The 24545-nt window shown below is 35.0% G+C and overlaps 2 protein-coding genes across 4 annotated transcripts in view; both read right to left on the reverse strand.

Annotated features, from left to right (window-relative positions):
• Positions 1–758: 758 nt before the first annotated feature.
• On the reverse strand, positions 759–16686 carry rer1 (retention in endoplasmic reticulum sorting receptor 1). 2 transcript variants are annotated; one of them, XM_056463080.1, is made up of 8 exons: positions 16583–16686; positions 12227–12312; positions 9518–9622; positions 7617–7716; positions 7467–7545; positions 2484–2619; positions 2339–2393; positions 759–1234 (listed from the first exon to the last, which is right to left on the reverse strand). In XM_056463080.1, the coding sequence occupies exons 2-8, from the start codon at positions 12305–12307 to the stop codon at positions 1224–1226; spliced, it is 567 nt and encodes a 188-aa protein (XP_056319055.1). In that variant the 5' UTR covers positions 12308–12312; positions 16583–16686; the 3' UTR covers positions 759–1223. The 2 variants fall into 2 exon arrangements, with proteins under 2 accessions (XP_056319055.1, XP_056319054.1); XM_056463079.1 differs by having other exon boundaries at positions 2265–2393.
• A 1830-nt stretch (positions 16687–18516) lies between these two features.
• Positions 18517–24545, reverse strand: part of tp73 (tumor protein p73) — a 75815-nt gene continuing 69786 nt past the window's right edge. Inside the window, exons 12-13 of one of the 2 annotated variants that reach the window (XM_056463082.1) lie at positions 24147–24240; positions 18517–22449 (exon numbers count right to left, since the gene is read on the reverse strand). In XM_056463082.1, the coding sequence (XP_056319057.1) occupies positions 22123–22449; positions 24147–24240 (421 nt within the window). In that variant the 3' untranslated portion in view covers positions 18517–22122. Of the gene's footprint in view, positions 22450–24146; positions 24287–24545 lie in introns of both variants that reach the window. The other variant, XM_056463081.1, reaches the window with a different exon arrangement.

Genomic DNA, 24545 nt, shown 5'->3' on the forward strand with positions numbered 1-24545 from the left:
AGATTTCAGTGGATGAAGAATAAAGTATGAGTTGGTGTAATGATGTATTTTGAGGGTGTTAAAGGAAAGGTGTTGCTCTCTTACTACAAATAGGGCTACATGCGTTTATAATCTATATTTTAATGGATCTCTCAGTCAAAAAAAGCATAATATACAGTTATTACTAAACACACCAATAATATATATAGTAATAATAATATATAGCGCTTTTCTAGACACTCAAAGCGCTTTACACAATGGGGGGGGGATCTCCTCATCCACCACCAGTGTGCAGCATCCACCTGGATTACATGACGGCAGCCATATTAAGCCAGACCGCACACCAGCTGATTGGTGGAAAGGAGACAGAGTGATGAAGCCAATTAAGATATGGGGATGGTTAGGAGGCCATGATGGACAGAGGCCAGTGGGCAAATTTGGCCAGGATGCCGGGGTTAAACCCCTATTCTTTTTTTCAAAGGACATCCTGGGAGAGTTGGGACCTCGGTTTAACGTCTCACTCAGCAGTATAGAGTCTCCTTCCCTATACTGGGGCATTAGGACCCACACAGACCGCAGGTTGGGCGCCCCCTGCTAGCCTCACTAACACCACTTCCGGCAGAAACCTAGCTTTCCCATGTGGTCTTCCCATCCAGGTACTGACCGGGCGCAGCTCTGCTTAGCTTCAGTGGGCGACCATGTGATAGTTGCAGAGAGCTAGCTGCCGGCTAAAAGTCAATTAAACTGTTCTATTAAATCTAAAAACAAAACAGATAATGAGCAGTGAAGGAACACAGCTTTTTAATAGCATTTGTAGTGAAAAAAAATGTACACTTAGTTATTAAAATCATTTCGTTTTCTCAAACCAGCAGCACAAGAAAAGCTAAAACATGCAATGTCTGTAATCAGGAATTAACAAACCTATTTTTGTTTGGATGACTGAATTTAATACAGTAAAAATGGCATTGTCAGAAAAAGAAAGAACTCAAACATGCTAACCATTAAAAAAAATTAAACATTATACATTTTATATATATATTTATATATCCCCTCCCCCAAAAAACTGCACTTTAACAGGAAAACGTCCTCCTGAATGCTTAAGTTACTGAAGTTCTCTGCATTTGCCCTTAAAAAAACTCTAATAGTTGTTATGGCCCAGCACAAAATGGAGGAAAACAAAAACAAAAAAAGAACAACAACCTTCAACCCTCTCCATCCATTTGTAATAGTTAAAGCACTCAACTTTATGTTTCCTCTGTAAAAGAAAAAGAGAAAGAAAGGTGTTTTTACTGGGAATGTTCAAACGATAAAAACATAACAGCCAATATTTGTGTGTATCATATTCATTTTAATGGAATGCACGCGTTGCTTTAAAAAAGAGAAGACCTGACGTACAAGGCAAGGGGGTTTGAAAGGTTTACCTACTGAAGAATAACTTACAAACAGCACAAATGGATTATTTTTGATTAAAGTGGACATGTATGTACAGAAATTAAATACAATGCTACAGCACATTAAGAGAATTACAAATGTTCATAAAAGGCAAATATTAAGATGGCAAATAAGCAAGATGGATCCTTATAATCATCCTCATCATCATCATCATCATCATCAATAATTTCTCCTCTCTCATGGAAGCTTCTTATGTTAGTCTGAATACTGAATTTAATGTTATATTAACCGACACTGAAAGTACCACGGTATAAATATTAAACTGTGTTTCACAACGCTGGGGGTCAAAAAATGAGCACTTTGCCATTATAGACAACATATTTGAAGTGATTTGTAAATAATGAGGTAATAAGATAAGCAAAAACGAACTTCTAATCTTCATTTAGTTTCAAATCAGTATGACTTTTAGCATTAGCAGAACAAATCTGGCTATTTTCTAGAAATACGGAAAAAGATATGGAAAAAGAGCAGCATAAACATTCTGTTAAATATCTCTTTTTGTCTCCTACGGTTATTAAAAGACACGAGAGTGAGACAATGAGCATAAAATATGTACTTCCTTTTAAAATCCACTGTGAAGAAGAAATTTATCATAGTTTGAAGAATCTTTCGAGTCGAATCTCACAGTTGGTCGTCCTACTATATTAAAAATCGCCAGTGTAGAAGCTCTCTACAGCATTTCTCAAAGACCAGAACCCCAAAACACTGAAAGGCAGCATTACAGTTTCAAATGTTCCAACAAGCTTGGCTTTTTCTTACTCAGACAAAAAGATAGAAATCAAAAAAAGTGAGAGAGAGAGAAAAAAAAAAAAACCTCAACCCCCTTTACGCACCATTCTTCATCAATAACTTTAATTTCAGGAAGGGGAATTTTAACTAGCAAAGGTTTTCGCTGTGTCGTCCTTGCCTCTGTAAGTCCTCTTCCCGTGTGTGAAGGGCAGGTATCTATACTTGATCATGTGCTGTGGAGAAAAAAAAAAAAAGAAACATCAACTCTACATTTACTCAACACAGCTCAGCTAACGAACTAGAAACATCATCTATTGACGAACCTTGATCTGCCGTTTCATGGTGATGCAGAACAGCATGATGAAATACATTACGAGGATGGGCCAAAACACTGGCACATTAAAGGCGTCGAAGAATGTGCAAATCATAGCGATGACGATGCCTTTCGTTGCTGAATGCCTGTAAAAGAAAACCAAAACAGGCAAATTTATGCATTAAATCTATACTTGTATGCAAGAACTGCCTCGTATTAAAGGAATAGTTCACCCCAAAAGAAAGATTACCTTATTTAATTTACTTGCAAACAATAGTCAGAGTAGTTTCAATTTCCATATTGTAAAAATGGCATTTTTTTGCTTCAAAAAGTGTGTAAATCTATTGTCAAACTAACCCATACACCACCATAAATATATTAGTGTTCACATTGAAGAACGATAACAATCCGTTTATTTATAGATCAGGCTTTTAATTTGGCGTTACTATCGATTAGCACGTCTGACCAGTGAATCCAGCTTGTGTAAATCAACGTAATGGCTCTTTCATATTGTATAAAACCTTTTTTGCTTCAAAATAAATGTCCATCGTCAAACTAACCCATATGCTGCCTGTGGGTTACCGCATGTCTTATAAAGCGGATCAATGTGTTTTTGTAACACAAAATTATTCTTATTAAATTTTAAACTCAAAACAAATACTTTAGGCGTCTGCCGAATGTAAGTTCTCAACAACTTACTGGCTGAGGTTTGACTCGACCGACGAAGCATGACTTAAAGGCCATTTACACCAAGCAAGATAACGATGAATTTAAACATAATCATAAATATATTTGCGTTCACGCTGAAGAACGATAACGATCTGCTTATTTTTAGATTAGGCTTTTCATTTGGCATTACTACTAATTAGCACGTCTGACCAGTGAATCCAGCTTGTGTAATGAATGTAATGTATTTCTTATTGAGTTTAGAATTTAAAACAAATACTTTAGGCGGCTGCCAAATACGCATTCTCGACAACTTTTTGGCTGAGCTTTGACTCGACTGATGAAGCATGATGTAAAGACCCATTCACACAAAGCACGATAACTATTAATTTAAATATGATAAGTATTTTTGCGTTCACACTGAAGATTGATAAGGATCGGTTTATTTTTAGATTATGCCTTTAATATGGCATCACTTCCAATTAGCATGTCTGACTAGTGAATCCAGCTTGTGTAATCAATATAATGGCTTTGTTTTGCTTTCAAAAGTGTATAAATTCATTGTCAACTTAACCCGTACTGTGCCAGGGGGTTAATGCATGTCTTATGAAGCAGATTATAACTGAAATGTTTCTTAAGATTAAAATTCTTAACTCAAAACAAACCCTTTAGGCGGCTGCCAAATGCACAGTCTCAACAACGTCTTGGCTGAGCTTTGACTTGACTGATGAATTTACACCAAGCAAGATAACGATGAATTTAAATACAATCATAAATATATTTGCATTCACGCTAGAGAACGATAACGATCTATTTATAATCAGGCATTTCATTTGGCATTACTACCAATTAGCACGTCTGACCAGTGAATCCAGCTTGTGTAATCAATACAATGGCTCCTCCATCTGCCTTGCGTTTTTGTCAAAATATTTCTCTTATTATTAAATTCTAAAGTCAAAACATAAATGTTAGGCGGCAGATAACGTGTTCTCGACAACTTCTTGACTGAGCTTTGACTCGACTGATAAAGGATGACGTAAAGACCCATTTACACTAAGCAAGATTTAAATAGAATGATAAATATATTTACGTTTACACCGAAGAACGAGCTGTTTAATTTTCGATTACACTTTTCATTTGGCATTACTACCGAATAGTGCATCTGACCAGTGAATCCAGCTTGTGTAATCGATCCAATCAAACAGTGAATTTTGCGATCGATAACCAAAAAACGAATTATTTTCTGCAGCATTTTCAAAGGCGGCAGGTCAAAGATTACCCCAAACACTGAGGTATTTTTATTTTTATACTTCAATTTGCGAGTCTTGCTTTCAGAATTTTCATGTGTTTTTTTTTCCATTATTTTCCATAGTATAAACAAGTTTCCAAGATCCTGCTTATCTTTGAAAAGAGGGTTTAAGAACATATCTAGCTTCTTAAGTGAGTCCTTTTACCATATATTGTATTATAGTTGTATATTTCAATGGATTCTGACTGGATGTCAGAGTTTTATTGTTTATTAGCCAGGAGAAATTGCTCTGAAAGTGATCCCAACTACATTGTTTATGTTTATTGTTATAGCTGCGGTCTATAACAATACTTTGCTGTTCTTTCACATTCACAAAATATTTTAGAACAATGTCTTTATCGTAATCTTTATAGTTAGCGTGCTTGTTGTAACACATTTACAGCGGAAGTCAGTAGTCGGTGATTTGAGTTTATAATTAAAAGCTGTAAAAGATATTTGTTACAAAAACACATTGATCTGCTACATAAGACATGCGTTAATCCCCTGGCAGTATGGGTTAGTTATGCAACTAATTCATGCGCTTTTAGAAGTAAATAAGGGCCACTACCCAACCCCTTAAACAGCATGGAAGAGCCAGGATTGTTTGTCTGAAAGATGAAAGTCATATACACTGAGGATGGCTTGAGGGTGAGTAAATCATGATGTAATTTTAGCACCAATGTCTAATCAGCGTGTAATAAAACCAAAAATTAACTTTAGCTTGAGTGTATTGAGGCACAGGCTCATTATTATTTGAGGATTTGTTATGAAATTTGTTCTGCTTTGCTCTGATTGGTGGTCAGGTTGTCCAGTCCATTGTGATTGGTCTACCACTTTTGTCAAAAACTAAACACCTATTATCATATTCGATGATAAAGACAGCAATAATTTCATTGATTCAATATATCCTATCAAGTACACATTCCGAATGAAGAGCCTGTGTGCTCGAAACGTCACAAGCTACACAAATGTTTTTTTATTATTATCATCTTAATAAATTTGATAGAATTGGAGGTTTGGTGTTTCCAACTTTACTTTTTTTTCCCCCCACATTTTAAACAAAACAATTGATTTTTCTTCACTTAACCCTTCTTTTGAGGGTCTGCTTTGCTCTGATTGGTGGTCAGATGGCCAAGTCCATTGTGATAGTTAACCACTTTTTTCGAAAATGAAACACTTATTATGATATAGATTTTTTAATTATTTTTATTGACTATAAACACAATATTACAGCAATGATTACATTGATTTCAATATATCTTACCAAGTACACATTAATAATGAAGATCCTGTGTGCTCGAAACTTCACAAACTACGCAAACTTTTTTCAAAAATATAAATTTGATAGAATTGAAGGTTTGGCGTTTCCGACTTTACTTTTTTCCACATTTTAAACAAAACATTCAATTTCTCTTCATTTACCCCTTCTTTTGACAGTCTGCTTTGTTCTGATTGGTGGTCAGATAGCAAAGTCTATTGTGATTGGTCAACCTTTTGTCGAAAACTAAACCCCTATTACAATATTGGATTATTCCTCGTCTCATTGACTGTAAACGCTCTATGACAGCAATAACTACATTGACTTCATTATATCTTATCAAGTACACATTCATTGGATACGTTTTTTTTTGCTAGAATTGGAGGTTTGGTGTTGTTTTGTTTAAAATGTGATGAAATTAAATCTGCAATATATATATATATATATATATATATATATATATATATATATATATATATATATATATATATATATATATATTATTGTTATACTTTTTTAAAGAGTAATTTAATGGCCAAAGCCAACAAAAACTCTTTTAGATATTCTCAAAATAAGGAACAAGACACGGTCAATTGTAACAAGAGGAATTTAAAGGGCCAAGATTAATTAATAAAATGTAAACAATTTAAAGACCCTCTGTGGTGAAAATCAAGTTTTTAAATGTTATTTACTGGTATGTCTAATATTTTCAGAATGACATTCCATTTCTTATGAAAAACCAAGTAGCCTACCAAAAAATTTGGTCAAAAACCACCTATTTCCTGCCATCGCAAACGTGTCCAAACTATGTCAGTTTGCAGAGTTGGGCTTTTCATCATCACTGACTTTCTATGACATGCAAAGCTATTATACTTAAAGATGATTTAGATGTTTAGAGTGCAGCTATTTGAGATGGCAACATTACGTAACATTAGCAACTCATTAATAGTTAGTAACCAGCAAAAGGCTAATGATATCAATTTTATAGGTCCAACTTTCTAGAAAGCCAGGCTTTGTGTTGCTAAAGGATGCCAAGCATCACAAATTAAAGCAAGATCACCCTCAGATGAAGTTGTAATTACAGGACAGTGGCCAAAAAGATCTGGCAAATGCTCCAGTGTGTATTCGTGTTAAAGGTTTCCATTTGAAATATACTTTTGGAGGTGTTAAGCAATGTAGACAGTCACAGAAATAAGTGGTGCTATCTCACACCCAATGACCAATGAGAGGTGTTCGTTTTAGTGAGAATCCACTTACCAAATTGAATCACTAAAATGCACTGCGTTTTTTTGTTTGTTTTTGTTCAGTGCAGTTGTTCAAAATCCTCTCATTATAATAAACAACATGTAAGGCCACCATGTATGAGGTGTCGACGCGACTATGGGATATATTTTCTGCCAAAAATATTGACGACAAATCTAAAAAAAGATAAAAACTCATGTAAAATTATGACCTAAAACTGTGAAAAATAAAGAACTAAAAAGAATTAAACTAAAGAATAAAGAATTAAAAGTAAGAAACAACACAGTCACTGATTAAAAAAAATACGCATGAATCGAAAATGTATTTATTAGAAATTATTTATATATTATTATTATAAAAAAAACATTTATTATAAACTTATATTGCACTAAACTGAACTCAAAGTTTTCCAAATTGCTAACTTGCTTTTCTTTTCCTCTTTCCTCAGAATTTGTTGCCAAATTCTGCTTTCCACATTGCAAAAAGCTCCACTTATTTCTCTGCACTCATAAAACTATTTTTTATATTTCGAAACTCACCAGAACTTGAACTCTGGCAACCTCCTGATGAACGGCCGGAACTCTTCGTTCTGTTTTGTGGGTAGTGCCGGACCCTCGTCTGATGAAGATAAACACTGATTAAGAATAAATCCCCTCAGCAATGCAGATTGGTTTTGATCTCATTCCTACCTGGATCATCGAGCAATGAGGGATCCACTTTTGGTGAGAGGAAAGCAATGAAGAGGTTAAGGTGGTAGATCCCAAGAGCATATGTGACTATGTACCACCCCTAAAACAAACAAACAAACATTTAAATACATTTGAATAATGCTTTGTGATCATAACTGTATCAGTTACTCAAATTTTATAAGCTAAATCTACACAAACAATCCCCAACAGATGCTAGAACGTTGTGTTTAAAGCATAATACTAATAATACATTTTTTAATTACGTATAAGTGCTTTAAACTTAAAACGACACTAAAAACCGAAATACAGAGATACAAAGAACTAATTAAAAACAATTTACAGTGGGGGAAATAAGCATTGAACACCTCACGTTTTTATTCCTGTGAATGATATTTCTAAAGGAGCTGTTGACATGAAATTGATCCAGATTTTGATAAAAACTCAAACAATACAAACATAAAAATAGAACAAAACAAAACAAATCTAAAAAATGAGTTGTGTGTAACAGCAAGGGAATGACACAAGGAGAAAGTACTGAACTACTGAAATGTATTTAATACTTTATATTAAAAGGCTTTTTTTGTGATGGCAGCTTAAAGACGCCTCTCATATGGAGAATTTAGTCACATGCATTGCTCAGGTGTGAGGGGTTTTTTTTTTCAACAGTGTGTAACAATCTTGATAATTCTGTTGGTCTTTGCTATCAAATCTAATCTTTCATTTTGTTTAATTTTGTATTTTCTATTGGATTCCAGTCAGGTGATTGGCTGGGCCATTCTACAGCTTTATTTTCTTTCTCTGAAAGCATTTGAAAGTTTCCTTGGCTGAGTTTTGGATCATTGCCTTGCTGAAATGTCCACCCTGGTTTCATCTTCATCCTGCTAATGTAGATGATGGACTGAAGCAGCTGATATTCATTTACACTGTCGAAGGGCAGAGGGCTTTCACTGCCTTTCTACACCTCCCTTTCTTCATGCGTTCAATACTTTTTTCCCTAGGTCATTTAATTTTATTACACAGAACTTCCTTTGTAAACTGATTCATTTTGTTATCTTTGCATATATGGATTACTTTGTTATTAACATGTAGGTCAACGGCGCCTTTAGAAATATGCTTTCTAAGAAAAATTTTTATTCCTGGCAAGTTGATTAATTCAAGTAATGATCTTCACCGATTTAAATATGTTCACTTTTTTGTTACGTTTTTTATTTTACATTGCCAATGATACACATTCTCTTTATGGAAAATAGCTGAAATTAATTTACCGGTATTTAAAAAAGGGCCTGTTCACACATACAGACCTTTTCGGAAAATTGCCGGTTATTTTCCGGAAAGGTATGCATGTGTGAAAGGCGCTATTGCCTGTTTTATTCCTTTTTCTGTCATTTATTTCTCATTTGCTGCATATTTTATTAATTTGATGATGTTAATATATTACATGGGCTATTTTATATACATATCTAAAATGCTTTGGCATTCAAGTTTGCTTTGAACTTGAAATAGAGGGAGAAGCAGATTTTACCTGTCAGTGTGTGCACATGGCTCCTGAATAGCATAAAAGTAAGAGAAATTTGGGATTTCTATTTTTATTTCAAAAATTTTTTTTTACTTTAACCTATTGAATAACCTATTTCTTCAGGAAACAAAACCCCAAACTTTTTGGCAGCGTTGAGCCATTCTTTGTTTCCAGAAGAATAACAATATTTAAATGAGTTCAGATCCCTAGTTTTTAAGAGAAAGACACTGTAAAAAAATGCTTCCGCAAAATTCCTTCATGTTGTACCAACACAAATAGATTAAATTACCTTAATCGTTTTTCAAGAATTGTGTTTCACTTTATTTTAAATAAGAAGTTTAAATAAACAGCGTGAGTGTGGTTTTACACTTTTGTTTTATTTTACCTGTAGTATATATACTCTGATCATATATATGGCCGTTAGAATAAGCGTGGATGCCCATCGGACTGCTGAGAACGGCGTTGACTTGTCCAACCATGACTGATAAATCTGCATTAAAAAAAATACAAAAATAGAGTTAGTGAATCTGATTATTCAGCAACATTCAACTAAAGAGCTTATACATAGCAGGACGATTATCGCTGACGTTTAATACCTGTGACAAAACAAAGGGTGCTAATGCGAATATGCAACACACTAAACATCATTTAAAGAATAAAAATAAAACATCCCTGGCTCATTTTTGCAGTAGGGTGAAATCCCATTCTTTTTCTCTGACCAATGAGATTGGTGCTTTTGCTCGCGTGCCTTGAGCTGCTGATAACTTCTGTGCAACAAAGCCATTCAATTTACAATATTATTCCAATAAAAAAGCATTGCATTTTGGACTTTAGTTTTAAACTAATTTGTATTTAGCTCATAAATTCATAAAAAATGCAGTGCTTCCCACACGTAGACTTTACTTGGGTGGGCCGGACAGATATATTAACGGGCACCTAAGTATATTTAGCCCTAATCCCAATTCTACCCCTTAGCCCTCCCCCTTACCCAATTCTCTTCAGCTTGAAGGCGTAGGGCTAAGGGGAAGGGCTAGATACCCCTTCAAAACAGAGATTTTTCAGAACCAAAATCGAAACCAAGGGGTAAGAAAATCTCCCAGAATACATCATCTACAACACCAGCATGGCAGCTAACGGAAGTAAAGTGATGCAAAATTTAGTTATTTATACCTTATTTAAATAATAAACGTTAATCTTGTAATTATAATTGTTTTTAGAGATAATACCACCTTTCACACAGAGATACCAGTAAATATCCGGAAAAATACTGAAACGACTTTACCGGTAAAGTCAAAAAAGCGCTGTTCACACAGGCAAGAAAGTTCCCGAATTTCCCAGAAAGGACCATTCACACATTCAATCCAAAATACAGATAAATCCTGACATCATTAACCAGAAATGAGCTCTAAACGGTCACGCTTGTATTTGTAAATATAAAAGGGGTCGTTCTTTTGTTGATGGTAATGTTCATAATATGCGTGTGCTGGCGCTCACCGGCTGCTTTACGTGCACACGGGTCAAGCAACTGAAGCAGAGCTTAAAGGTAAACAAACAGCGGTTTATCATGAGCATGTTACTGATGATTTTTTACACCGTTGGCATTAAGGAGGAACATAGAAACGTTATCTGACTAACATCTAGCAGCTAAATGTGTCTGGAAAAATATTTTAAGGCTTTTATTTTCATAAACAGCACAGATATGAATACGTCTGAATGTTCTGATTGGCTGGAGTAGACGTCTCACGTCAGCACATTCTAATCGTGAACATGCTCTTTCCCGCAATCTTCCTTCTGTGTTCACACTAGGGTTGGGCGATGTCGACCAATTTGGCATCACACGATGTCTAATGTGAAAATGGCGATGGACGATGGCGTCGTCGTCATAGGCGGCAGTGAATGAATTATTCATGAATAATTCATTAATTCAATCATAACGAATTAATTATTTGTAGCCTACCGTTTCAACTACCTGACCCGCATGTTCTTTGTTTTACCTGTAACCAAATCATAAATAAATAAAGAGAATTTACACACAAATTACCACCTGTCAATCACTTTTTCCGCGGGACTCTGGCATGAATAGGCAGTGTGATCGGTGTCGTTATAATGGGGTCGACAAACCTGGTTGGTAGTACAACCAAGTACAAGCGTGAAAGCGAGTGACGCTTGACACGTTAGCTGATAGATTCAAAAGACCGAAGAGTCGTTAGATAGAGATAAGATGAATTAAACATTACATTTAACAACTATAGTGAGACGCGATCCAGCGGTACATCCATGATAAACTGTCCAACATGCATGCAGTGTCCGGGTTTGCGACGGGGGCGGGGTGGAGGATCGCCATGCCAGCTCAGCATCATGATGTCTATCGACCCAACCCTAGCTCACACAGAGCAGCATACCGGCAAATTACTGCCAATGATACACCTTCTCTTTATGGAAAATAGCTGAAATAAATTTACCGGTATTTAAAAAAGGGCCTGTTCACACATACAGACCTTTCCGGAAAATTGCCAGTTATTTTCCGGAAAGGTCTGCATGTGTGAAAAGCGCTATTGCCTGTTTTATTCCTTTTTCTTTTTATTTCTCATTTGCTGCATATTTTATTAATTTGATGATGTTAATATATTACATGGGCTATTTTATATACATATCTAAAATGCTTTGGCATTCAAGTTTGCTTTGAACTTGAAATAGAGGGAGAAGCAGATTTTACCTGTCAGTGTGTGCACATGGCTCCTGAATAGCATAAAAGTGAAATTTGGGATTTCTATTTTTATTTCAACATTTTTTTTTTTTTTTACTTTAACCTATTGAATAAAAATAGTGTATAACAGTGTCATAATAAACAAAATTATAGTTAAATGAATTTAAATAATTAAATTTTTGTTTGTCGTATATAGTTATGTGATGTGGATAAATGATGTGTTTCAATCCGGCTACCCCCACAAGTATATTTCAAACTTGTGGGAAGCACTAACATGTGGGGACAACATCATTTCAGTTTCTTTCTTTCTTTTTTTATCCCACCTCACGTCTGGTGCCACAAAGTTGTACAGCTGGAGCCCTTTCATGTGACTAGTCTAAGCCTCACCTGTCCGAGCCGCTTAAAGAAGTTCCCGATCGCTGATGGTTTCCCATGGATGGATTCACCGGCACTGTCTCCTTCTGGCATTCTGTCTGTGAATTCAGGAAGGACACCATATATGAACAATTTACATTTTAACTTCTTTTATATTTACACTTCCATCCAATCTGTTCACTGCACTCAATGTCCACTCAGGTTTCTATTCAAAACTGCATGCAAATCATTCTACTACTCAGTACTAGAATAGTTAAACATTATAAACCACACAATCTTCGAACTAAAGCATACTTTTGTGTACTTCTGTGTACTGTTAAACCATCCATTTATCCTTCGATCACACAAAACTACAACCTCATGCATACATTTCTGTTGTACCAAAGAAATATGACCGTTTTCAACAATAAAGAAACTCCTAGAAAAGGAAAGCTTGTCTTTGTTTCACCATTTTAAAGTTTATAACCATTCCTAGTTTATTAGGTGAGGTGTGAGGATGTGCTTTGAATAAAAAAACCTGTCAAAAAGGCTGAAAGTAAATCGTTTCGAGTTGAATTCAAGTACGATTAGAGCATTTTTAGTTTCAATATATGTAGGCCTGTTACAATAATCAATATAGCAAGTTTTCGTGCAATACTCTGAGATGACCTTGATCATTTTTTTTCAATTGCAATATATATTAACAAGTTCACAAATAACGTTAAAATAGGGTTGGGCGATTTTGGCAAAAATGCAATCTCGATTAATTATTTTCTATATTGAATGATAAAGATATACATTTTGACATCAGTTGTTAATTCTTCTAGATTTAAAAGAGTCCCCCAACAATAAAGGGCCCAAAAATGAGAGGTTCCATTAAATAGCATAACCTATTTCGGTGGCTGAAAATTTGGTGCATCCCTAATATCATCACACTTCCAGATGGTGGGGTTGCACGATACTGGAATTTGGTACCAATCGATACTGAAATTTGAAAAACATCCATTTCCCGCTGTCGAGCATGTTCTTAAACAGCACTGATTTGTCATTGTGTACAACATAAATGTCCCTGTATCTGTGGTTACACTCATTAAACAGCGGCAAGTTTGGTGAACTGATGACCTTCACGGCCAATCAAAGTCATTTCTGTTGAACACAATCACAAATCAGCACTGTTTAAGAACATGCTCAAATGTTAGCAGGACGTTTTTAAAATTTCAGTATTGATTGGTACCGTATTCCAGTATCGTGACAACTCTACTAGATTCCCATTGTTGCACATTTCTGCTATGTGATTGGCTCATAGATCAATATAGAATAGAAAGAGTCTATAATAACAGAGCTTATCATTGTTATTATCATAAATTAGATAAACGATATTATATCGTATCATGATATAATTTATGTTAACGGCCCAGCCCTATGTTAAAGCCATTTTACAATGACTTACATTCTACCTCACCTGTGACAAAGTTTATAATTGAACATTTAAAAGTATATATAATAGGATATTTAGCGTTTTAACATCATAGACTCTAAATAACCTTAACAATGATAAGTATTTTAAAGTGTTTATGTCTATTTATTTGCTATTTGAATATGCTGTTTTTTACTAAATATATTTAAAATTGAAACATTAATGTAGGCCCGATACTTTCATTTTACAAGCTTTTTATGTCGAATAAAAGGCAACACCGAAATGAGACATTTCATGCCTCGGTGAGATTCTTTATAAACAAACAAAATGAAGAACTATACAAAAATAAACAATATAAATATGCATTTACCTCATTAATAGTTCATATTTGCCTTGCTTTTCTTAATTAAAAGAAAAAAAAAAGTTTAGTTTTTAACTGTAGAAGAACACAAACATGAAGAAAAGGCTTCAGAAAAACTAATGTAAAACACATTCCTGACGATTTTTTCCTCTCTTTGGATCACCTGATTTACTCAGTAAATTACCGATAGTAAATTACACTCCACAGGCAGGGTTATGGGTGGAGTTGAAATTACGTTTTGGTACCATGGTTAAAAATTAGTCTGAAAATTTGTTGGCAAAACATAGTGTAATTGACCAGCTGGTGACGTTTTCACAAACTTATTTGAGTTAATAATAATACATGGATTCATGAGTGCATTTATAAGATTACATCTTGATTTCCTGGTTGTAAACATGGAATCCTCTGTGTGTTAATCTAAAGATATAATCTGAGGTAAAGTAAAAAAAAAAAAAAAAGATCACGTCAACAAACAAGAGGTTGATAAAGTAAAACAACAAGCCTAAATAAATAAAGACGGTGTATGTATAATAAGACATTTACCGTTTTAACACCAAATGGTTCTAAATAAACAAGTATTTTAAAGAGTTTATGTCTATTAATTTGCATTATTATCCTGCTATATAAGCATTATATAATCAGTTGCATTAAATGACCTCAATATGACAATAATATCACTTATCACAACAATTTCTGTGACAATATAATCGCACAACAAAAATTCCTTATGGGTGTAGTAAAGATATAATAAAGCTTTAAATGATTCGAAAATATAACTCAGTATATGAAGTGGTGATTCAAAAGATGCAAGACGCTTTTATTAAATTCGTAATATAAAATTTACTCTACGAAAATGCACTATTCTTTAAATTATATAAATATGCATTTGCCTCATTAACAGTGCATAACTGCCTTGCTTTTCTAAATTAAAAGAAAAAAGTTTATTTCTTAATCGTAGAAGAATAAAAACCTTAAGAAAAGGCTTCAGAAAATCTAATGTAAAATTTAGAATATAATATTTACTCATTTTATATTTGAATAAGCACAGGCTTGAATATGTGCCTTTATTTTTCACTAAATGACACCATTAATTTAATTTACCCACATTTCATTTTATTTTTTTACTAAACATATTTAAAATTTAAACAATGCAGGCCCGATACTTTTATTTAATATGCTTTATATGTCGAATATAAGACAACACCAAAATGAGACGTTTCATGTCTCAGTGAGATGTCTCTCTTTACAAACAAAATTGAGACCTATATGAAAATAAACTATTCTTTAAATGATATAAATATGCATTTACCTCATTAATAGTTCAAATTTGCCTTGCTTTTCTAAATTAAAAGAAAAATAAAGGTTTGTTTTAACTGTAGAAGAAAAGGCTTCAGAAAATCTAAAGTAAAACACATTCCTGAGGATTTCTTCCTCTCTTTGGATCACCTGATTTACTCAGTAACTTACAGATAGGAAATGACACTTCACAGGCGGGGTTACGGGTGGAGTTGGAATTACGTTTTGGTACCAAGGTTAAAAAATCTGTCCAAACATTTACTGTCAAAACATCGCGTAATTAACCGATCGGTGACGTATTCACTATTTAAGTTAATAATAATATACGGCTTAGTTATGAGAGCGTCATCTTGATTTTCTGGTTGTAAACATGGAATCCTCTGTGTGTTAATCTAAAGATATAATCTGAGGCAAAGTCCAAAAAAAAAGATCACGTCAACGAACAAGAGGTTGATAAAGTCAAACAACAAGCCTAAATAAATCAAGACGACGTCAAAAAACGGCGTATCAAATGAATGAAGGGCCGGTTTGATGATTTTGCATCAAAACATAAACCTTAAAGTACCATATTTTAGTCATTAGTGAAGACGACAGCATAATCTAATGCTTCACTGAGGTTGATGCCAAATAATTTATTTAAATACCAAAATAATTTTTGTGATCCCAGTGCAGAACCTTGATCCATTTCCTGACGTCCACACCAAACAGGACAGTACATGCAAATGACCAGTGGCTTTAGTTCCGGTGTGTATGTATTCTCAGTCTGTTTTTACACTTACCTCTGCGTTTATTTAATAAACTCACTGATATTGTAACTAGAAGCCTAATGGGCAGAGCTTGTAAGCTAATTTGCTATTTAGCATCGGGCTTTTAGCCGTAGCTAAGTGATTCCTTTAAGACGTAGAGCATACTGGTTGCTGTAGTTCTTAGAAACATTTTTCTACATTGACACACATAATGCGGAAGATACTCATAAACTACACTTCCCGGTCTCCTACGCAACGTGATTTGCCTTAGGCGGAAACATACTGGTTGTAGTTTTAATTCGCAAATGTGTCATGTTAGATTTGAAGAATGAACTACAAAGACCAGAAGACACACATAAAAAGTGGACAACTCACTTCCGGGGAAATCCGAACGGGTAAACTTTGCTAGCACCATCTAATATCGCATCTTACAGAACATATACGTTAGCAGTCGTCCTGCCACTTAGGGGAAATTAAAATTAGGCGGACAGTTAACATACCAGATGAGCAGGAGGGCCTGCGAAAGGTTCAAAATAGGAGTGAGGTGAGATTAAATGTATTTGTCTTACCCGGTTGTGCCGCTGTGTCACTTTCGGCTACCGATCCGCGCGTCGCGCTGCTGCTCTGTGAACACGTCAGTGCTTCTGTAAACGCGAGCGCGCCAGACCACACCAGCCGATAGCAGAACACATCGCTACTGCACTCAATCCATATGCAGGCCTTCATAGTAGTGCAGGGCTCACCAAACTTTTTCGTTTGAAGGGGTAAAAAACAAATATCATCGAGAGACGTGGGCCGAAGGTAAATATACAAAACTATTTAGCATTCTGTTATGGGTAATTTTCTAATTTAGTTTGACGTCAATTTGATGTAATTTTGAGATCAAGGTATCAGGATAGTTTGCATACATTGTAGAGACAAAATCCAGAGTATTATAATACTTGTGTCGTTATTATGGTGGTCAAAATTGCATCAATGTGTGGATGTCAAATAGACATTACGGTTTTGACATCAAATTGATTAGCTTTTTAACATGTTTTTTGATGCCAATGTTAGACGTCAATTTTATGTAATTTTGACATCAAGGTAGTTTACATGCATTGCAGGGACACAAAGTCCAGTGTAAATGTGTAATTTGGAATTGAAGCTTTCAGATGAATAAAACTTTTCTTATATTATAATACTTTTTGTGTCATTATTATGATGCTCAAAAGTGTGGATGTCAAACAGACATCAAGGTTTTGACTGATCGATTAGCATTTCTGACACCAAATTTAGACATTAATTTGATGTAATTTTGACATCAAGGTATCAAGATAGTTTACATGCATTGCAGGGACACAGAATCCAATGTATTATAATACTTATGTGTCATTATTATAGTGGTCAAAAAGGCGTCAATGTGTGGATGTCAAATAGATGTCAAGGTTTTGACACGTTTTTAACACCAAGTTTAGACGTGAATTTGATGTCATTTTTGACATTGTATCAAGATAGTTTACATGCATTGCAGGTACACAAAATCCAGTGTATTATAATATTTATTGTGTCGTTATTATGGTAGTCAAAAATGCGTTAATGTGTGGATGTCAAATAGATGTCAAGGTTTTGACATCAAATCGATTAGCTTTTTTGACACGTTTTTTGACACCAAATTTAGATATCAATTTGATGTCATTTTGATATCAGAGTATTAAGATTGCATTGCGGGGACACAAACCCAGTGTAAATTTGTCATTTGGAATTGAAACTCTCAGATGAATAAAACTTTTTATAATCTTTTTTGTGTCGTTATTGTGGTGGTCAAGTGCGTCAGTGTGTGGATGCCAAATTTACGTCAAGGTTTTGTCATCAAATCAATTAGAATTTTTGACATGTTTTTTTACACCAATGTTAGACGTCAATTTGATGTCATTTTGAGTAGTTTACATGCGACACAAAATCCAATGTAAATGTGTAATTTGGAATTTAAGCTTTCAGATGAATAAAATTTTTCTTATATAATAATACTTTTTGTGTCATTATTATGATGGTCAAAACTGTGGATGTCAAATAGACATCAAGGTTTTGACATCAATCGATTAGCACTTTTTATGTTTTTTACACCAATTAGACATCAATTTGACATCGTTTTGACATCAAGGTATCAAGATAGTTTACATGCATTGCAGGGACACAGAATCTACTGTATTATAATACTTATGTGTCGTTATTATGGTGGTCAAAAATGCATCAATATGTAGATGTCAAATAGACATCAAGGTTTTGACATTAACTCGATTAGCATTTTTGACAGGTTTTCTTTTTTGACGTCAAGGTATTCTTGAGTGCACTCTTCACTCAGATTATTGGACAGAAGTCATAATAAAGCCATAGTTTTACTGCTAGTTCAGACACTCTCCACTGCTAAAACCTGTGTAATCTTTCACCGACATTTGAAATTTGACATTCAAATTATTCGATTATCTGACCTTGCATTGAAACACCCCCACTTTTTGCACACTTTTGTATTTATTTGAAAAGGAAAACACTTTACATAATTCAAACTCCGCGATATAAAAAAGAAACGGCATTACAGCTCTTGAATAAAGAAAACACAACATATTAAACATCTTAAAAACATTTCTAAAATCTGCAAAAATGACACACAAAAAAGACATGATAATACTGACTTGATGTTAACTGTGAATATTACAACGTTTACAATATCCTAAAGCCGTAAAGTGCTTGGATCTGTATGATGGTGTTTCACCATCACCACCATTTTAAAATATGTCTTTTTTTAAAAAATTTAATTAATTAATTTAATCTTCTGGGATCCAATTTTTAATCTGTTGTTCTTGTTACATGAATAATAACACTAAATATTTACAAATGCTTCTTTGACTACATACAGCTCACCAAAGTTCAACACGGCCCTTAGTTCAGTTTTATACACAGTTTTTACAGATAATAAATACATTCCTTATATATCAAATAAGATGATGTTCCTCATTGTGGCTCTGTCTGAAATACTTTTTGTTTTCCCTTGATTATTTATTATTATAATTGCGAGGTAATGTTTGAGTAATTATTGGCCAAGAAATTATGTCCAAGTCACATTTCAACTACATTACCTGACAAAAGTCTTGTCATCGATCCCGGTTGTAAGAGCAACTATTAATAACTTGACTTCCAGTTGATCATTTGTTAAAGTGGCAGAAAGTCAATTTTTTTCAGATGAATCATCTGGTGAACTGCATCCAAATCATCACAAATACTGCAAAGACCTATTGGAACCCGTATGGACCCAAGATTCACACAGAAATCAGTTAAGTTTGGTAAAGGAAAAATCATGGTTTGGGGTTACACTCAGTATGGGGGCGTGCGAGAGATCTGCAGGGTGGGTGGAACATCAACAGTCTGAGGTATAAAGACATTTGTGCTGCACATTACATTACATTACATACCACAGGAGAGGGCAAATTTTTCCGCAGGATAGCTCTCCTCATACTTCAGCCTCCACATCAAATTTCCTGAAAGCAAAGAAGGTCAAGGTGCTCCGGGATTGGCCAGCCCAGTCACCAGATATGAACATTATTAAGCATGTCTGGGGTAAAATGAAGGAGAAGATGCATTGATTGAAGATGAATCCAAAGAATCTTGAACTCGGGGATTCCTGCAAGAACGCTTTCTTTGTTATTCCAGATGACTTGATGAATAAGTGATTTGAGTCATTGCAGAGATGTATGGATGCAGTCCTCCAAGTTCATGGAAGTCATACAGAATATTCGTTCTGTTTCCACTGCAGCATTTCTATATTCTATACTGTTCATTATGTCTGTTCAGTGACAAGACTTTTGTCAAAGCAAAGTCAGACCTTACTGTCCTAATTAAATCATAAAACTCAAATAGGCGACAAGTTTTTTTGTCAGGTAGTGTATAAAATAAAAATAAAATAAATTTTTAGTATAATAATGATTTTTGTTTTTATAGTTTGGCATTTTTTTCTTCCAAAATGCCTTGGTAGAATAGTAAAGTCCACTAAAAGAGGTCGAGTCTTCTTATATATGGCTCCAGAACAGCTTTCCTGGTGATACCCAAAGCTCAGACACATTTTCTTAGTTCAAAACTAGATTAAAGACCTCATGAACTCTAATGCTCGAAATTGTTTGTAAAAGGTGCAAAAATAATTATGTAAATAATGGTTTCAAAAAACATAATGGCTCTAATGTCTATAATCAATTTGAATGTATTATTATTATATATATGTCTGTTTTTTTTATCCTTGTGACCTGGATGTGTTGTTTTTGTGCTCAAATGAAGACTTTAATACCTTGACTGTGACATAATCTGACTATTATTATTATTTTTAAAATTAACACGATTAAACAAAACAAAATAACAAGACGTCAGTGGTTAATCCTGCGAGACGTCAAACAGACATTATAAACAGTACCGCATGATAAATAAAACCTCGTCCTGCAAGGCTAATACCACAAAAAAGGTGAATTTAAAGATATTTACTTATGAACAACACTTTTGACCATCCAATGTTAACGTATGAATTCATATAATAAAACTTAAAAACATTAAGTGTACGGCACAAAACAAAACAAAACTGAAAAGTGTCTCGTAAAAAAAAAAAAAAAACAGAGAGAGATGTATTTGTTAGCTGTGTATGATTTGATGTGATGTGTGTTTGGAAGTGCGGAAGCTTGCTTCAACCACAGAATAAAAATAAAAACATTTTAATATATTAGTTCTGGGTTTGTAATTGCAATTGATAGTTCTCATGATTCTGTCGTTTATTTAAAGAATTGCCTGGTAGTCTGTAAGTTTTTTTAGTTACATGTTAACTCAAAATAAATACTAAGAATTTCAAGAAAAAGTCACAAATTTGAGAAAAGTCTGAAAACGTAGAAGTGCTAAATATCCTAAAAGTGTATCTCAACCACATTCCAGGAGAACCACCAGCTCTGCACATTTACCATGTCTCCTTAACCAAACACACCTGATTCAGATCATCTGCTCCATGGGCGTAAATTTCATTTAACAGTAGGGGCGGTTGGGGGGTGGACAATAAATCTAATTCTATCGCTAGCAGTGTGACTCTGAAGTGCTGTACTGTATGCTTGCAACAAACCCCATAATGTCGACGACTGTTCTGCACCCTCAAAGGCACCTGTGGTAACACCCTAAAGACAGAGGAAGATGTTAACCATCGCACAAAAAGTGGGGCTTCTGGACATACTAAATGAAAGGTTGAAGTTACGTGACTGTAGGGCGCCATTACTGAATAAATTAAACTTCGGTTTGTTACATTCGGTTTTACAGCCTTAAATCATCTATAATAATTGAAAAAATAAAGCTAACTACTTAGCGGATTTTGACTCCCGTGATTAACAAGGGACCACTGTATATTATTTAAATAAAATTTATCATTTTATTTTTTTAAACAATCAACAGTAATGCAAGAAATCTGTCTGTTCCACGTTGAATTGTAAGATAAAAATTCTGCCAATTTTCTGAAAGTTTGATTTATTTTTTTATTCTGTGGTGGAATCCCGCTTCCGAATGGCTCTCTTCATTGTAAAACTCTGATGAATCTCTTATAAATGATGACATATTGTAACGAGAGAATATTTCAACTACATAATGCTTTTTGATCAAGTCACACACATATGGCTTCGATAAACTCGCGCTTATCAAAATCTGCAAATATAAAGTATGATTCATAAGTCAAAGCATTTACTTAATCTACAACTTCACACTTGTTTCGAACATACATGCATCAATATCATACACAATTGCACAAATATTATTTACACCAAGCCAAATAATAAATAAGGCAATATTCTGAAATGTCACATGGCTTCTACCCATTCAAAAATCTACATACCACCAATATCGTTATTTTTAAGGAATGACTTTAAATTGACTGTTTTGTTGTTGTTTGTGATTGTAATATTAGCGTAAGGCCACGAATGACAATCAAATAAAATGTTTTGTCTGGAACTAAAAAGTACAGAAGTGCTACTATATTGAAAATATAAACCGTCTGCTGTAGTTTCAACGACCCAATACGTACAATATAGAAATGCGTGTCGAAAAATAAAGGCGGCTCTTCTCAGTGAACGTCGCCTTCGGCATACTCCTCTTTAATGGAGTGTTTGTGTAACCTGCAGTCGGGCATGTCAAAGCCGAAGTCGGGCCATTCCTCAGGTCCGTTGGCCGGTCCGCGGTTGGGGATGGTGATGGTGTGGCGGACTCTGAAGTGCACGGCCTCCATGACGCGCTGCCGCTGCAGTTCTCCGCTGGGGCCGATGGCCATGGTGGCCATGTTACTGCTTGAGCGGATCAGCTGCTGGCCGTAATCGTGGCCTTGCTTCATTTCCTGCAGACCCCTCCAGATCGCCAGCCGGAACTGCTCAGGAATCTTCAGGGCCCCAAGGTCCTGTGGGAAAATGAGATTCGCCATAGTTCATTTGTGCTTACAATAGAACTACAGTGATGTTTGTAGCCTAAGTTCAGTATTGATTATGAAATATTGCTTCTTACCTATAAAGCTGTAAAAAGTCTAGATCTCAATGAGATCTTAAAGAGTTGGTTGCATTGTAGTGAGACAGAAGGTTGGTTCGATAAACAGAACAAACCTTCTGTCTCACTACAATCCAACTAACTCTTAAGATCTCAAAACTCAGGGCTTCTGGTAGTACCCAGAATAGCAAAGTCCACTAAAGGAGGTTGAGCATTCTCATAAATGGTTCCTTAACGCTGGAACAGTCTTCCTGATAATGTCCAAGGCTCAAACACACTCGCTCAGTTCAAAACTAGATTAAAGACCTATCTTTTTATTAAACAGATGAAGCACGTGAGTGTGCTCCATGCAGGTGAGGGGGGCTTGACAAACTACCCGTAGGACACACTCTTCCTGTTTTTAAATTAAAGCACTTTTCACATTTTTAAAACAACATTAATATCTCGTTCAAATAAGTTATGAACAGCAGCTATGCTAATTATTTTCTTAGTTCTCCTATTTCCATGTGGGGATCTAGATCTCGAGGACTCTAGAGATTGTGCAGAGCCATTGATGAGATTCAAGAACTGCAAAAAAATTATGCCAGCCATCAAGGACTTCGAGGACAACACATACACTTAAATACACAAATACACTTCATTTAACATCTACACATAGACTTCACCTATATAATATATAATGGCAAGTTAACATGTTTATATATAATAACTTGGAACTGTTAAAAGTTTTAAGCACCCAACCCGCACCCAACCCGCTCTGAGCTGGGATCAAAATGGCGATTCTTTGTATGGGAGTTGGTTGCTCTAACAAGGAGGTTAAAGACCATGGCCTCTAGCATCTGTTGCTAGAGTACCTTTTGAGGTCAGAGGAGTGAGGTTTACCTACATAGCACTTCGCTAGCTGGCCTCCGTTACGCTCAGCCCCCTAAACCTTACTCCCATCCCGGACAAGCCCCCATGTGGTAACTAATAACCTTAACTATTCTGTTTATGAACTCAATCTTTGCTTCTATAGCGCCTGTACAATGTAGATTCTGTCAAAGTAGCTTAACAAAAATGAGTTCTCATGAATTGAAACTGCTTCAGTCCAGTTTTCACAGTTAGTTTAGTGTAAATATCACTGCAAAAAGCCCAAACACTGAAGAGCAACTCCTCTGATGCGCACTCTACTAGTCCCAAATCAAGCAAACCAGTAACAAGGAACAAACTACACCGATTGACGAAAGTGAAGGGGAAAAAAACTCAGAAAATTAGGCTCAGCTGGGGACGACCATTTCTCCTCTGGCCAAATGTCTTTAACTGGTTTGCGTGATATAGTTATATTTTATTTCATTACATATTTTTGCCCCAATACCTTGAATTTTAGGTTCATATAATTGTATTCTATAAGTGTCATCAGGCACTCACTAGTTCTCCATAAAATGTCAGATTATTTATTTGTGTTACAAATGTTAATACATACTAATTAATAAACAGATCCTGAAAAATATGACTACTATGGTAAATAATTGAGGCACCCAACCCTGCTGCTGAAAATATGGACAGATGCTTATCCAGAAATCAAGTGTGAAACACATAACGAATGAGAGTGTATTGACTGAACTGTTACTTTACCTCCATAGAAAGAGTCTGAAGGTGGTACACACTCTGGAGTCCCTGAGACGTGAAGTAGTCGATACAGTTTTGGCAGCCCAGGCTGGTTAAGAAACTGTTCAGAGAGAAAAGGAATCCCACTAAGACCAAGCGGCTGCGTCCTGTGAATTACATATTCACCCATGGAGAACATAACAAAGCAAAGCACCATGGCATTTGCATCTGCACAGCCATTATTATCAATACTGATGAAATGATAACATGAATGTGGATGACAAAATCAAAATAAAGCATGTGTATTGTGATTAAATGACGAAATAAATACAAGTTTAATGTATAGTGAATATGCAACATACGCTACTTTTCAAAAGTTCGGTTCAATGTTTAAATGATTTTGGAAGAAGTATGTTATGGTAGCCA

This window comes from Danio aesculapii, chromosome 8 (assembly GCF_903798145.1).
Source record: "Danio aesculapii chromosome 8, fDanAes4.1, whole genome shotgun sequence".
NCBI lineage: Eukaryota > Metazoa > Chordata > Actinopteri > Cypriniformes > Danionidae > Danio > Danio aesculapii.

Excerpts from the sequence above, each read along its gene's own strand:
- rer1 (XM_056463079.1), bottom strand. The coding sequence starts at position 12,307 with ATGCCAGAAGGAGACAGTGCCGGTGAATCCATCCATGGGAAACCATCA. Across the intron at positions 7,546-7,616 it reads CTCATTGCTCGATGATCCAG|ACGAGGGTCCGGCACTACCC; the intron begins GTAGGAATGAGA and ends TATCTTCATCAG. Across the intron at positions 2,620-7,466 it reads TTGCCAGAGTTCAAGTTCTG|GCATTCAGCAACGAAAGGCA; the intron begins GTGAGTTTCGAA and ends TTTCTTTTACAG.